At 44.0% G+C, this 14967-nt stretch overlaps 1 protein-coding gene and 1 long non-coding RNA gene across 5 annotated transcripts in view; one reads left to right on the top strand and one right to left on the bottom strand.

Annotated features, from left to right (window-relative positions):
- Positions 1-386: 386 nt before the first annotated feature.
- Positions 387-14037, bottom strand: LOC125282949 (uncharacterized). The gene is made up of 3 exons (XR_007190417.2): positions 13248-14037; positions 4554-4661; positions 387-634 (listed from the first exon to the last, which is right to left on the bottom strand). It is a non-coding gene; the product is annotated as an uncharacterized LOC125282949 (long non-coding RNA).
- The window catches only part of MAST4 (microtubule associated serine/threonine kinase family member 4), a 535574-nt gene continuing 532961 nt past the window's right edge, over positions 12355-14967 (top strand). For all 4 annotated transcript variants that reach the window (XM_044384142.3, XM_057307021.1, XM_044384143.3 and 1 more), the window contains exon 1: positions 12355-13044. In XM_044384142.3, coding sequence (XP_044240077.3) covers positions 12676-13044 — 369 coding nt within the window. In that variant the 5' untranslated portion in view covers positions 12355-12675. The remainder of the gene's footprint in view (positions 13045-14967) is intronic.

Raw genomic sequence — 14967 nt, forward strand, 5'->3', positions numbered from 1 at the left:
GTATCGATGTGCCACAGCCTATAGAAATCAGTATTTCCAAACTTATTTCTCTATGACACAGTGCCTGGCACAAAACAGGTGCTCACATATTTACGTGCACATCATGTATTATAATTGCCAGCGTTCTTGTCCATCTTTACCAGATTATAAATATCTTGAAAGCACAGATAGTGTCTTTCTCAAAACCTGTTGCCTCCTCAGCATCCAGCACAGTGTCTGCCACTTAGTAGATGCCTCAATGCTTCCTGAATGAACAAGGATAGAGAATAAGTCCTTGGACTTTAAAGGAGTGAGAGGTGATTCCAAGATAGAGGTCAGAGAAAGAATTTATGGGAGCATTCTAGTCATTATTGCGTGACAAATAATCCCAAAACACAGTGGCTTAAAACACCTATTTATTTGGCTTCTGATTTGGGGATCAGAAATTTAAGCAGGGCTTGGTGGGGCAATTCTTTCCTAGGTTGTTGATTAGGGCAGTCATCTGAAGGTTGGGGGGGTGAATATCCAAGATGTCTCTCTTGACCAGTAATTATGCTAGAGCTCACGTGGGCTGTCAACCAGAGTGTGTAGACGTGGTCTCTCCAGCATGGTAGTCTCAGGGTTTTTGGACTTCTTACTTGGTGTCTGACTGGACCTAGGGCAAGTATTCCAAGACAAGCAGTTAGAAGGTACGTGGCCATTTCTCACTGAGCCTTGGAAGATATGTGGCATTTCATTCCTTTTGTTGTATTCCGTTGGTTAAAAGCAAATCCCTCAAAGTCAAGCCAGATTTAAGGATAGGGGAGCCAGACCACACCTCTTAGTGAGAGATTGTCAAGAATTGGAGGAAATGTTTTAAAATTGTGACGAGGGAGACTGGATTTTAGTCGAGTTTGGGCAGATATATAGAATTTGAGTAGTTGTCAGATTTGAATGCATGGAAAGAAGGCTAAATAAGCTTCTAGGTGCATAGACACCAATGGGTAACAAGACTGGAGTAGAGTCTGAGTCACACATGGTGAATAATCCAGTTTGGCATGAGTGTAAGGTCTGTGGAGGGAGGTTTAGGAAGGTGGACCTGGAAAGAGACTGGGTCCTGGCATGCTAGGCTAAGAATTTTGGCTTTTGTCTTATTGACATGCAAGAGAGAGGCATGATTATGGCAGTGTTTCTGGAAGATGAATCTGGCATGGGGATGTAAGATAAATTGAATAAAGGGCTGGACTATAAACTAGGAAGTCATTTAGAAGGCTACTGTAGTAATCTTAGAGGTCATAAAGACCTGAGTCAGGGAAGCAGAATTTAACATGGGAAAGAAGGGATGAATGGGAGAGTTATGGGAAGAAAGCATCAACAGGACTTGCTGAGCACCTGGCTATGGAAGGGTCGTGAGAGCTGGAGCATTGTGTGCTTCCAATAGAGGCAACACAATGTTGTTCTTGTTTCCTGTGCCCGTGGCAATTTCAAGACTTCTTTAACCCCTAGGAAGGTAGCTCCCACTCCTACATTAGGCATCTAATTGAATAAGTACAATTAAACTTCATCCAAGCAATTTCACATGCAAGATTCTACTTTGAAATTACAAGCTACAATAGTTGGAAGAAAACATCAAGTGAAGGCTGTTTTCAAAAATTCTCCTTTGTCCCTTCTCCCTGCTACATGCTTAGTAAATATCATATGTTGAATCCTTGTATTAGATACCACCATAATTGTGAATTCTTCATGCTTTTCTGTATAAAGACCACTCAAACAAATAAACAAGCCAACAAAACTCACAACACAACAATAACAGCAAGAACAACAACCAAAAATCGAACCTCATAGTATCTGGCCTTTTACCCTATTTGAGAAGAGCTCTTGACTTCCCTTGTTGATAATTTATATTTCCATTAGTATGAATGAGCTGAGCTGTGGCAATCACTCAATGTTTATATTTATGACCTATTCCCCAGCTTTCAAATTAAGCTTATATTTGGTATTAGTAGATATTCATTACCTTTCTAAAATGCCATTTAAAAAACTGATTGCTTGGGGACTAGATGGCAAAGAAGGGAACATTTCACACCCAGCTGCTTGACCCTATTCATAAAATGTTGCATTTAGACCTTCTATATTTTGTATATTGCTACTTCTACTAGGGGACCAGGCTAACTCACTTCTTTGCATCTTTCTGTTTTAAAACAATTGTTACCTTGTTTCTAGAGTAAAGCTTTTGTATTCTGTAAAATAATATGCATGTTGACAGCAAGACATAAATAATGAACCATCTAAAGCAACATTCTAGCTAGCTAACACAATTTAAGAGACTTATTTCTATTGGGTTTTTTTATTTAAAAAAAAAAACACAATAAATGGAAAGGGGGAAGAAGGAATCTACCAGAATAGTAAAACTAAGAAATAAACACGTTGTTCCCCACAAAGAACCTCCTGTATATGGATGCCTGTGAGGCTCAGAAATCACTCAGTCCTGGAAGCTGGAAGCCAAGTCTTCTCTGAGGTGCTTTTCTTCCCCCCAAAGAAGTCATAACAGGTATACATACAGATCTATAACACTTTTCTGTTGGGGAAATGAAAGTACTTCCAAAACAATCTCATAACGCTGTGATGGAAGAAATGATGGCAGGTTTTGTATTGCCCCCATCACACAGGTGATGGAGGCTCTGATAAATGGAGTCAGGGACAAAGTCACAAATAGTTGCTAGGCCTTCTGATGTACAGCTGGGACTTCAGTAGTTAAGTGAAAAATATGTTCCTATTTTGCTCAGCCCTTTCTCATCTTGGAGCGAGAACCTATCTCATTGGTTTTAACCCCTGCTCCTTTCTACACAGACACATATCCCCGCAAGGGATAGGGCTCCTTACTCAAATTTTAAACTTGAATAATAACAAATAGTTGGAGTGTTCCCTCCGTTTCTGTAACAACAGTTTAATGATCATAATCTGATCCAGTACGACTGCTCTACTTCTGCTTAGGGATCATACACCCCTTTGGAAATCAGATAAAAGCTCTAGGTGACCTCCCCAGAGCGATGCACATTGACAATTCCAAGAGCTCCTGAGGCCAGTACTACCTTTGAAAGGTCCATGAATGCTCTGGTTAGGAACCCAATATTAGTAGAAAGAGCATAACTCGAGAAGGACCTTGGATTAAATCCTAGTCCCACCTTGCTGTGTGACTCTGAGAAACGCTATTTCATTTCTCAGCACTAATTTCTTTATCTGTAAAAATGGGAATTGTACCCTTTAATTGGGGTTATTGAGGAGATTTTAAAAATAATGCATCTAAAGCATTTGGTACAGTGTCTGGCATATAGAATGTGCTCAGTGCGTGATAGTTCTTTTCCTTCATGAGATAATGAGCAAGGAAATGACTGATGGGTGGAGCAGGCATCCTGAAACTGATTCTCACGCCCACTTTACCTGATGGCTGCAAACATTATCCCGGGGGCATATTAGTACAATTAATCAAGACCTGGAGACTTTTCAAGTCTAAAGCATTCTGGTTTACCCTGTTAGCCAAATCTTTTGACACTCTTCCTACATCACGATGGTTCCTCATGGTGTGAATCCCATCTTCCCAAGATAGAAAGCACAGCTCCCTCATGTTTCAGTTTCTTGTGCCTCCAGGGTAGAGTCATGTGACTTAGGCTCTGCTAATCAAATGCATAGACGGAAACATAGATACTGAAGTGATTTATGTGAGGAAGCAGGTTGGGGGCAGGGCATCCATTTCACCCGCACAGATGGTGGGAAGGCCATGTGGTTCAGAAATCATTCGGGAGCAGCAACTCCCTTTCCAGCCAGTTGTGCAGTGAGGTTCTGGGGATTGTTCCTGCAAGCTCACTCCAGAGCCTGCTTCTTCAGTTCTCCCAAAGACTCTTTGAGCATTCTAAGATCTTTTAATAAGTCACTTCCTTCCTTAACCACATAGACTGGATTCTCTGGCTGGCTTCTAAGAACCCTGACTTTCACATGCTGACATGTCCCACGATTTCATGTCATCTTCCTTCCTGCCACAACAGTTCCTTTGCATGAATTTTGCAACATGGCTAAGTGTTATAAAGGGTCCTAATATTCTTAGACAGGAATGGGGTTTCCACTAGAATAGAGCTTCCTATAAACAAGGGCACAGGTTCTTTGTACCCTCACTAGCATGCTGAGTAGTAACCTTGGGTTCTTGTAGCTTACCGTAGCGTTTCCTGCTTTGCCAACAGGCTGGACCAGTAAGAAATTGCAAGGACTTGTCAAGTGTTCCTTCCACCCTATTTGCATCACGTGCAGGTAGTTCTAATTAGTTTGGCTGTTTTTGGAAGGCAGGTAGCTGGGAAGAAACTTAAGTGACCTTAACAGTTATAGTGGTTTGAGATGAAGATTTTAATGCAATTATTATTTTATTAAAATGAGGAACTAGTCAGGAACGAAGTCACCTTATTACATACACGCATTTCCCCCCTTCCTAAAATGTGGGTTCTTTTAATCAAACTATACAAGTCTTAGACTGAGCAAACTGTAAACATAGAATTTTAGTAAAAGCGGTTTAAAGCCATGTGATAGCAGTAGTCCCATGCACTCACTCAATAAATACTTATCATGAACTCTTCTATGTCAGACGTGGTGCTAGGTGTTGGCACAAATAATGTGCTAGATAGATAACATTCTTTAGTCCTCAAGATCGTCATAACCTGTAGGAAGACAGACAGACAATTCTGACATAGTGTGGTGTTAGGATCTATTTCTGCCATAGCTGGAAATATTTTTTTTCTGCCAGTTCACCATTTTTTCTCAAGCATTTTAACCGCCAGTAAAAGAAATCCCTACTTATACCTGGAACATGGATGGTTTCCTGAGATCTGATGGAAGCAGCACCATTATTGAGGTCAGGAATACGTTTTTAAGTTTAGTATCACTCCTAGCTTTCAGATGACGTTCAGGTGCCTACTTCCCACCTGGACTGGGTGACCAGTGGATTCAGGTCACCCCTGTAATTTTTACAGTTGCTTGGTGGCAAGCAATAGCTTATTTTAGCTAATTCATTCAGAAGGAAGTTTCATTGGTAGTTCAGATAATCAAAGGAAAAGCCAGAGAATAAAACTTGGAGAAGTGCTGGAACCGCAGCAGCTCTGGATCTAGTTAATGGGAGACAACTGAGAGCTTTGTCCAGACACCACTTTCCTTATGTTATTCTTCTAAGATTCAAAGTCCAAGGATATCCCACTCCAGCATTAAGAGCATCAAAGCTGCTAAGAAGGAAATATATAATTTATTAAAAATAAATTGGAATGCTCTTTCCAAAAGGAGGCAGAATGGATATAAGGCAGCCAGATACCGAATATGTCTATCATTACGTTTATGCTCCAAGTATATGATCCCCATAGCACCAACCATGGACATTTTCCTGGGCATAGCATTGATGTTGTTACCGTGTTGCCCTGTACCTCAACTATCTCAAACTAGTCCACTTCTTGAGGTCAAGATAGGAAAAAATTATTTTCTTTGACTAAGGAGAAAGGATGGAGGAAGGAGTTTGGCCATTGAGGGCTGGAATGGTAGTTCATAATTTTGACCACTATTGGATTCACCTAGGGACTCTTGCTTTTTAACATTTTATTTTCAACTAATTTTAGATCTAAAGAAAAGTTGCAAAAATAGTACAAAGACTTCCCTAATATCCCTTACCCTGCTTACCCTAAAGATAAGCTTATAGAACCATAGTAGAAAAACCAAGAAAAAGCGTTCACATTGGCGCATTATTAACTAAACTATAGATAGGCATGATTCACATTTCACCATTTTTTCCATGAATGTTCTTTTTTTATTCCAGGCTTTCTTCCAGGATCCCACATTGTACTCAGTTATTACTTCTTCATTTCTGTAACAGTTGCTCCACTTTCTTTATCTTTCATTACCTTGTGCCTGTTGGAGAGTACTGATCATTCTGTACAAGGTACTTCAGTTCGGGTTTGTCATATTTTCTTATAATTTGAGTGAGGTTATGCATTTTTGTCAAGAATACCACAGAAATGATGTAAATCAAACAGGGAGTTTAAGATGTTGATATGTTGTATTGCCGGTGATATTTATATGGGTAAGTTGATGTCTGAGGGGTTTCTTCACTGCACAGTTACTGTCTTTAACTTTGTATTGGTAAGTATTGGAAGGAAGAACTTCAAGCCTAGGCAAATCTTTTTTCACTTCAAACTTCAGCTTTTTAATTTGAGCACCCATCCTTTTCTTTTCTTTTAAGATTTATTTATTTTAGAGAGGGCGAAGAGAGAGAAAAAGTGAGCACGAGTGGGGCGGGAGGGTCAGAGGGAGAGAATCTCAAGTAGAATCCCCACTGAGCACTGAGCCCCACGAGGGGCTCGATCCCAGGATCTGTGGGATTGTGAGCTCAGCCGAAATCACAAGTCAGACACTTAAAAAAGTAAGCTACTCAGGTGCCCTTTGAGCACACGTCTTCAAGTCTTACCTGCAACAATTATTCCTTTGGTGTCTGACTTTTGGTGGTTCTCTATTTCCCTCTTCTTTTCCACATTTGTTAATTGGAGCTCTATTGTGAAGAAGCACTATCTCTGTTCTTCCATTTAAATTTTTATTTCATTATTTATATGAGTTCGGACTTATGGCTATTTATTTTATTTTATGACTTAAAGTCCAAAACTATCATGATTTATTTTGTTGCTTAGATTGGTCTAACGTTGGCCATTGGGAGCTCCTTCATGGTGGCACCTATGTTCTTCTGACAAAGTCCTATCTTTTTTTTTTGAGCATTTCCTTAATTTGTAGTACCATGAGTTGTTCCAGGCTTATCTTGTATTTCCCTGCCTTGGCCCTGAAATGAGCCATTTCCTACCTAGGGAACTTGCTAAATCTTAATGTCTAAGCCCCAACCCAAACCACTTATCAGAAAACCTTGGGGATGGAACACCGGTATGTTTTAAAGTTCCATTAGTAATTCCAGGTTTGAGAACCGAACTGGAACAGTACTTTGCTAACCTTAATGTGGCTATGAAGTCCTCACAAATCTGTTAAAATTCTGATAGAGTAGGCTTGGGGTGGGGACTGAGATTCTGCATTTGTAATAAGCTCCTAGGTTGGCTTATTGGCAAGCCACACTTTGAGGGGAAAAGGACTAGAAGACGCTATTTCCTTAAGTACAGAAAGCCTTAAAAATTACCCCTAGGGTTGCCAACTGGCTCATGGCTGTGGAAGGAGTTGCTACTTCCTAGGTTACTCTTCAGCATCATTTTATTTTCTAATTAGTTGGGGTTAGTGGTGGAAGGAACTTCTTGCCAAGCAGTGTAGATAGAGTCAAGGAAATTGCTCTATGAATTGAAAATGGGAAACAGAACCATTTGACTCTGAAAGCAAACCACTATAATGAATAAAAATGAGTAAATGTGTTTGCTTGTTTTCTGTTTCCTAAACAAGCAAAGAGTACTGAATAAATCTTTTTGAAAAATGAAGAGTGATAATAAAAGAACATTTCATGCTGAAAGCATAACAAAGAAATCCCAGATGTGAATATCCATCTTGTCCATCTTGGAAAGACAAATGCAAAAAATTGGAGTCTTCTGTGGGAAATAGGTCACCATTTTGAATTTTGTTTAAACAGAATCCTCAAGGGAACATTATCCTCAATTCTTTTTCTGTATTAGCTCAGTTTTTCCGGCTGTTTTCAGACCATGCATATTTCTGTCCAGCTGCTAAGTTGTCTTGGTCTCCCAAAGGTAGTTGTACTCCAAGAGAATAGGAACAAAGTGGTCCAAAGAGATGTCCTTGCTGTCAGTCAGGCTCATTCTAGTCACCTTATATTGAGCCATGCACATTTGCCCTATAAAATGGCTCTTTGATTTCCAAATTAGGAACATCTTCAGTGATCCTCAAGCTTTAGTATACTTGACACTCCCTTGGACCAGTGCTTAAAAATGCTGATTCCCAGACCTTGGGTGAAGCCAGGGAACCAGCATCCTTTGTTCTCGTGTTTGCGTTCTGATCTGCTGCGGGTGTTTCATGTACAACTCACTGAGGAACCTTGATCTAAGAGATCAGATCAGCAGCATCCTCTGCTTTGGTCTGCTGCAGGCTTCTTTTAATTTACTCACATAGCTTAGTTTCCCATCCTTCTCAACCTCTATGTCAGAGACTCCAACAGCTGCGAGTCGCGTTACTACTCTTCCTCCCTTGTCCTGTTCAACCATCATTTAAAGATTTTTCTACTTATCTTCTGGAACCTTGTACTGTAACCCTTCCTTTCCTAGAGGCTTAGATACAAACAAAAGCCTGAGAAACTGTGGGAGCTTTTCCTCTCAGCTGGGCGGTCAGAAACAGCCATGGGCTGGATAATGCTACACCTTCTGGTTTAAATTAGAAACTGCAGTCTAGGCCCCTTCAGTGACCACCTTTTCATTGATGTTTACTTTGTCCTGAAATTGCATTTCATTGGTCAAGGGGAAGCAGCCAAACCTATCATTAATAATGATGATAAAAAAAACCTGCCAAAAGTATAGCATCATCATCTTCATAATCTAAAGATAATATGACAGTATATTAAATAGGAACATATTTACTTGTAATTTTGAATAAATGTTTGTTTGGAGTTGATGTTGCCCTAATTTCATGTAGGTAAGATGGAAGGACAATTGATTTCAACTTTATTAAATTGTAAACCTAATCCATAGGAGGAAGGTCAAAACAGTGGACTAAGGATGTGATGACTTTTCCTCCAACGTCCTCCATCTTGGAGAAACAGATCTTGATATTCACACTTGGCCTCACCCACAGACAGAGACTGGCAGAGACAGCAGAGACTCCCAGAGGCAATATCTCCTGTTACTTAGGAGGACAACAGAGAAAACTAAGGTAAGTGTTTAATCACTGAACACAATGAATACTTACTCAAGCGCCCAGAGGTTCTTGTCTTTGAACCAAGCACTTGGGACCATGTCTCATACAATGTATGGACACCGATTACCTTGTCCTTCCTCTCCTGTAGGCTGGTCTGGTTCTGTCATGTGAAGTTACACCATTGGCTTTCCAAGAGCTATGACTAAGTCATTTTTATTTTTCTGGCTCTTGCCTACAATGACAATACAGGAAAAAAGCCATACTTTTATACCTAACATGAGGGACGTTTATGAGAAGTCCTTTCGGTGAAGTCCTTTCTCAACACTGAGAAAGATGATTATAATTTATCAGATAAGAAAGGTGAACCACAGGGTTCTGATCAGTCAAAACTGATTTAGTTCCAGTGGTTTGGCCATATCTCAGCATTTGTCCATAGGTCTAATTGTGATATTTTTTGGGGAACTAGCCTGACCTTATGATTACCTTCTATTTATAGAGTCATTCTTTGAGCTTGCCTAGTTCTGGTCTGGAAACTCTCAGCCTGAACTATAGTCATATTTCCCTTGTGGGTCAGCTCTGGGGATGATTAGGTACACTGCTTTCGACTGCATGTGTCATAGTGGAGTGTGGAATATATTTAGCTGATCACAACTAGCATTTTTACTTTCAATAAAACGTAATAAAATTTCAGACTGCATTGCTTATAGGAACTTAGGATAGGTATTATTTCAGGGAATTTTATTTGTAGTGTATTTATATGTGTCATGAGTTGTAAAATATATTTCTTGTGCAGGACTAAGGTTTAAAAAGTTAAATACTGATCTAGTACTTGATTTTGATCGGTAGAGGCTAAAAGCATGAACCCTGAGACCAAACTGTTCAAGTTTGAATCCTGGCTCCATCACTTGACAGCTGTTTGACTTTGGGCAGATTACATAACTTTTCTGTGCCATAGTTTTCACATGTTCATGTATGTAATATAAGAGTAATAACAGTGGCTACCTCATTGGGTTGATATGAGGTTTTCAAAAATTAACATTTGTAAAGTGTTTGAAAACATTTTAAGTGCTTGATAAATGGTTGTGGGAGAAACTATTCTCCAAGTATCCTTTCATATTCTTTTACATATTGAATCAAAACAACCATGTTCCTGCTCTGTGGATATTTGTAATGTAGCATGTAAATATGTGCTTGAAAAAGGGGTCTATTCTGAATAGCATTATATTGGAATGTTTAACAGTGCCTCGGCAGCAGACCGGTGGATTCAAACCACAGTTCTGTATCTCAGGTGCTTAGTGATGTTTGGCAAATTATTTGACTTTGCAGATCCTCAGTTTCTTTATCTACAAAGTGGGGCTAATAGAGTCTGTCTTATAAGATTGTTGCCAGGTTTAAATGAGACCACCTACAGACAGTGCTTAGGGCTCAAGCAAGAATCACGATCATTGTTCCTCCTGTTAGTAATTCAGATCATGTCATTGCCTCCTCTTTCCTGATGCACTGAAAAGCAACCTCTCCTTTTCTTTCATGTGAATGGTTTGCTTAAGTCCTGATTTCACTTTGGCTCTGGCGAATCAACCACATAGGGGTTCAGATAAAGACCAGTACTCCTGACTAGAAAAGCTATTGTGAGGCCCAGGTCTGGATTCTGACCGTCCCACTGTGCTCTCTCTGCAGCCTTGCTGTCACAACTTAGCCAAGTCACTAGAATTGTCCTTTTGCCTCAGCAGGTATTCACATCCCCACAGATAACCCCAAAGTGTCACAATGCAAGCCTGACAGCCAGAGCCTGCTTTGCAATACAGCTGTCTATGGCAATAGGTTCATGCCGTATTTCCTTCCCCTTCATCCTGGGGGGGGAGGAAACTGATCAGGACAAAGCTTGCTGTCCAATATAATGAAGTGCTTTGTGTGATGTATCACTTATAAATACCGTGATAGCATAAAAGGGCTCATTAGCTGAAGGGGCTTTCAACTCCAGTTCTTCAGTTCTTAAGGACCTTTGGCAAAACTGTTCTGATAAAGAAAATGTAAGATTCTTGAGGACCTGTTAACTGTTTTTCTGTAACTCCCTCCCTTCTCCCATGACACATTGTTCTTGTAGCACTACACAGCTTTAAAAAAATTAGTAATGGAGATATGTTATGCAGCATTAATCTCTCACCTGACCATAAGCTCCTCAAGGGCAGGGGACCTGCCTTATTCATCTTTGTATCCCCTGCAAGCACCTGGCATACATCTCAGTCAGTGTCTGTGGAATGTAATCAGGTTGAATTTATATCTCAGATCACAGTGCCAGATCTCAAAATAGGGCTGGAGCTGAAGGCAAGTGAGGAATCATTTATTTCCCACTGCTAAACGGAGTGCTGGCTTCCAAGAAATTTAAGTCACCCAGTAACCCCAAAGGATGCATTTTCCAGCCCAAGGGAGGGCTGCAAGGTGATTCTTGTGCTTTTGGTGAAAGTTTTTTTCTCCTAGTTCTTCGGGGTAAGGAAAATGAAGCCCTTGGTCTTGCTTCCTGCTGGTTTACAATCTAGGGCTAGGAGAAAGTAAGCTGGAAATGTAAACTCTTTTCATGCTCTGCTTAGCTGATATGGAGAGACAGGCAGTGGGTAGGGCTACAGAGCCCTTTCTAACTCACCTTTATTTAGGGCTGGGGACAGAATTGGGCATATTCTTGTTCCCAATTAAATATAGGGGCATTATTTGTTATTTTCTTCCCTTTCAGAGGTACAAGTCCTTGACTTAATCTTCTAGTTTATAAACAGAAATAAAGAAAATAGTCTTCGGAAAACTATCCATGTTTCCAAGCCAGGCACTCTACTGAGGCTTTATGTGTGTGTGTGTGTATGCATGCGCATATATCTATCTAGCTATCTATTTAGATATCTATTTTTTAGATATCTATTCTTTATCTAAATAACTAGCTAGCTAGCTAGATATTTTCAGCCTATAACCTGACAAGACAGGTATTAATGTCTCCATTTCCAGTTGAGGAAACTGAGGCCCAAGGCGTTTAAATGGAGAATCCCGGATTGGTTATCAGGTCCATTTAGACCCACTCAGTATAGCACGAAGTTGCCCCCTTTCTCCTCCAGCATGCGTTCGTGTGAGTGACTGTGTTTCCTTTTACTCTTAAAGTCCTATCACTTTTTCTTCTGGTCAGTTTCCTCGATTTTACTTTTTCTAAACAAAGTCCAGTTCTTCTCCAAGGTCTCACCGCCCCCTCAGCCATCTCTCCCTGGCGTTCCAAGGCCGGTCAGCCGCTCCCCCGCCAAGTTCAGAATTCCAGCCTCTGGCTCGGATTCAGGGTTCCACTCCCACCCTCCAGGGCTTCCCCCCTCCTCTCCCGAGTCCCTGGGGCCCCAAGCGCTCCGGCGGGAGCCCGTAGTCCGATCCTCGGCCCCGCCTCCCCTACCTGACGCCCGTGCGGCCGGGGGCGCCGCAGCCTCCGCCCACCGGCGCGCCTGCCCTGCCATTGGCTCCCCGGGCTGCCCGTCTCCTCCGCCGGCCCCGCTCCTGCCCCGAGGCAGGTTTTGCTGGCGAAGCCGCAGTCCCGGCGGCGCGGGCGCAGCGCGCAAGAATTGTGGAACGTAGAGCGCGGACTCGAGCTGGCCTGTCCCCGCGCGCGGGAGCCCCCGTCGGCCGCCGAGTCTAGGCGGCTGGTAACTTGGCGGCGGTCTCCGGCGGCCGTGCTGCGGCCATGTAGTCGCCGGCGGGGCTCCCCGCAGCCCGGGAGCGTCGGCGAGAGGAACCCGGAGCCGCGCAGCCCGCAGCTTTCCCTGGAGACGCTGAGTGCGCGCCGCGTCCCCTCCGCCCCTCGGGCCGCACTTTGGGCCCGAGAGGGAAATGGGGGAGAAAGTTTCGGAGGCGCCGGAGCCGGTGCCTCGCGGCTGCAGCGGCCACGGCCCCGGAGCTCCAGTCCCTGTGGTGGCCGCCGCGTCCTCTCCAGGCGCTTCCTCGGCCGAGTCCTCCTCGGGCTCAGAAACTCTGTCGGAGGAAGGGGAGCCCGGCGGCTTCTGCCGCGAGCAGCAGCCGCCGCCGCCGCCGCCGCCGCCACCGGGCGGCGCCGTAGGCGCCCGGCCGCCCGCCGCGTGGGCTCCCGCGCGCGTGGTGCTTGAGCTTGGAGTCTGTGCGCCGCCGCCTCAGCTCCCCGGAGGAACCGCGCCACCCGCGCCCCGGGGCAGCAGCGCGTCCCAGGAGGAGCAGGACGAGGAGGTGGGCCCCGCCTTCCCCCGCTCGCCCCCTCCGGGTCCCGACTATCCGGAGACCTCAGCTCTCCGCCCGGCTCGCGGCCCTTGGCTGAGCGCACTGGGGCATAGGGAGGGAGAGGGGGAGGGACCCCAAGTGCTCTGCCCCGAGGCCGGGGTGCTGGCAGTTAGGAGCCTCCGGGTGGGTTCCTGACTTCCCGTGGCTGTTACCTCCGCGTGTGTGTCTTCAGGTGCTGTCTGATAGTGTGCTTTTTAAGATGTCAAAGCAGCAAACTCCTTAACGTCTGTATCTTCTACGGTGGGTGTGTGAGTGCATGTGATCTAGACGCCTAGCTTGTTCCACAACTAAGAGCTCATTTTCCGAAGTGGGCGTTGCTTCCCGCCGAAGCTGTCGGGCCGAGGGGGAGTGTGGTGAGGGTATGGGTGTGAGGGGAGGAGGTGGTGTGTGGGTCCTGGCAGACGAGTGGAAGCAGTACCCCCGGAGTTGCGCGGAGGCGTGTCAGTGACGTCCCCACCCCCCGGATCCCCTGAGGGTGGTTTTGGCTGGTCCGCGCTGCGTCAGTCTTCAGAGAGAGGGGGACTCTCAGCTTTCCGTCTGCGGCGCGGACATGCCCGCCTGCAGCTCCCATTCGGATTATTCCCGGGTGTCCAGATGCGTGCTGATTGCCGAACTGGATAGAGACCCTCCCATCTTCTTTGGGAGCTGGGCGGGGGGGTGTTTCTGTGTCCATCCTGATTTCTTGGAAGAATGTTCTCCCAAAACTTGTGGGTCGGGTCCCGACACATTGGGCATCTGACTTTGGTGTCTTCTCCACTGCTTTTCTTGGCTTTTTTCGGCCTTTGGAGCACAGTTAGGGAAGGATAGGGTTCTTCATTATCTTTAAGATTGTTTGCTTTGGAGGGTGATTGTGCAGAAGTCATCTTGGTCAGGCAGGGCTATAAATAAAACATCATCCTAACATAGACTCTTTGTGAAGTTCATTTTTCAGTGCCAGAGTCCTATTTTTGTCCTCTTCGATGGGGTTAGCTTTAATGTGTAATTGTCTCTCAGAATATGCAAGTTGAGGTCAGTGTCCTGACATTGGCCCCCTGGGACCTCAGTCTGAAGGCAAAGAGTGGATCTGGCACCAGGTGGAGGAGTAAAGTCCTCCCTGTCAGGTCAATGGCCAACCTTCTGGCAGTAACCCTGACTGATTTCCCAAAGCCCAGGAGGATTGTAAGGATCCTGGATAGGTGTCTGGAGACCTGCGTTCTAGAACTGTCGCTGCTCCTGAGTTGTGAGGCCTTTGGTCAGTTGTTGCATTCCTCTGACGTTCAGTTTTATCTGTACAATGATGGGTTTGAACCAGTTAACTTCAAGGTAAAGTTGATCAGGAATTTAGGATGCATTGATCGTTCAGATTGATTTTAGGGACAGGATGGCAGGAGTTAAGCTGAGTGCCACAACTACCACAGAGCTGTCAGGGTCCCTCAATGGTTGTGTCCTGTTTTGAAGATGCCGAGTATGTGCCAGGTGTTTACCCTGTGATACCTGCCTCAACTTTAAAGATGAGCAGACTTGCCATTGGGCAGCTGGGGGTATGCCCTCACTAATTTACTACTCAATTCTCATTCAGTGTTTTCATTAGTAGAAAAGATGCCCACTCTTTTCTGTGTAGCTAGGAGAGGGTGCTCTGGGGTAAATGACATGGTCTTGCATATCTTGGGGTGGGGGAAGTAGGGAACTTCCACTTTGGATCCTAATTCTGGAACACCCTAAACCTGGCCTTAGGGTGACAGTGTTTGACTTTCTCGGAAGTGAATATAATGATAGCTTATTTCACAGGCAATGCAGTGAGGATTGGTTGATGGAAACATATTTTCGAAAGTGGAATGACTAAATAACATTGGTCAGTATTTGTGAAACCTCAGAATTGGATGTAAACTGATA

This window comes from Ursus arctos, unplaced genomic scaffold (assembly GCF_023065955.2).
Source record: "Ursus arctos isolate Adak ecotype North America unplaced genomic scaffold, UrsArc2.0 scaffold_5, whole genome shotgun sequence".
Lineage (NCBI taxonomy): Eukaryota > Metazoa > Chordata > Mammalia > Carnivora > Ursidae > Ursus > Ursus arctos.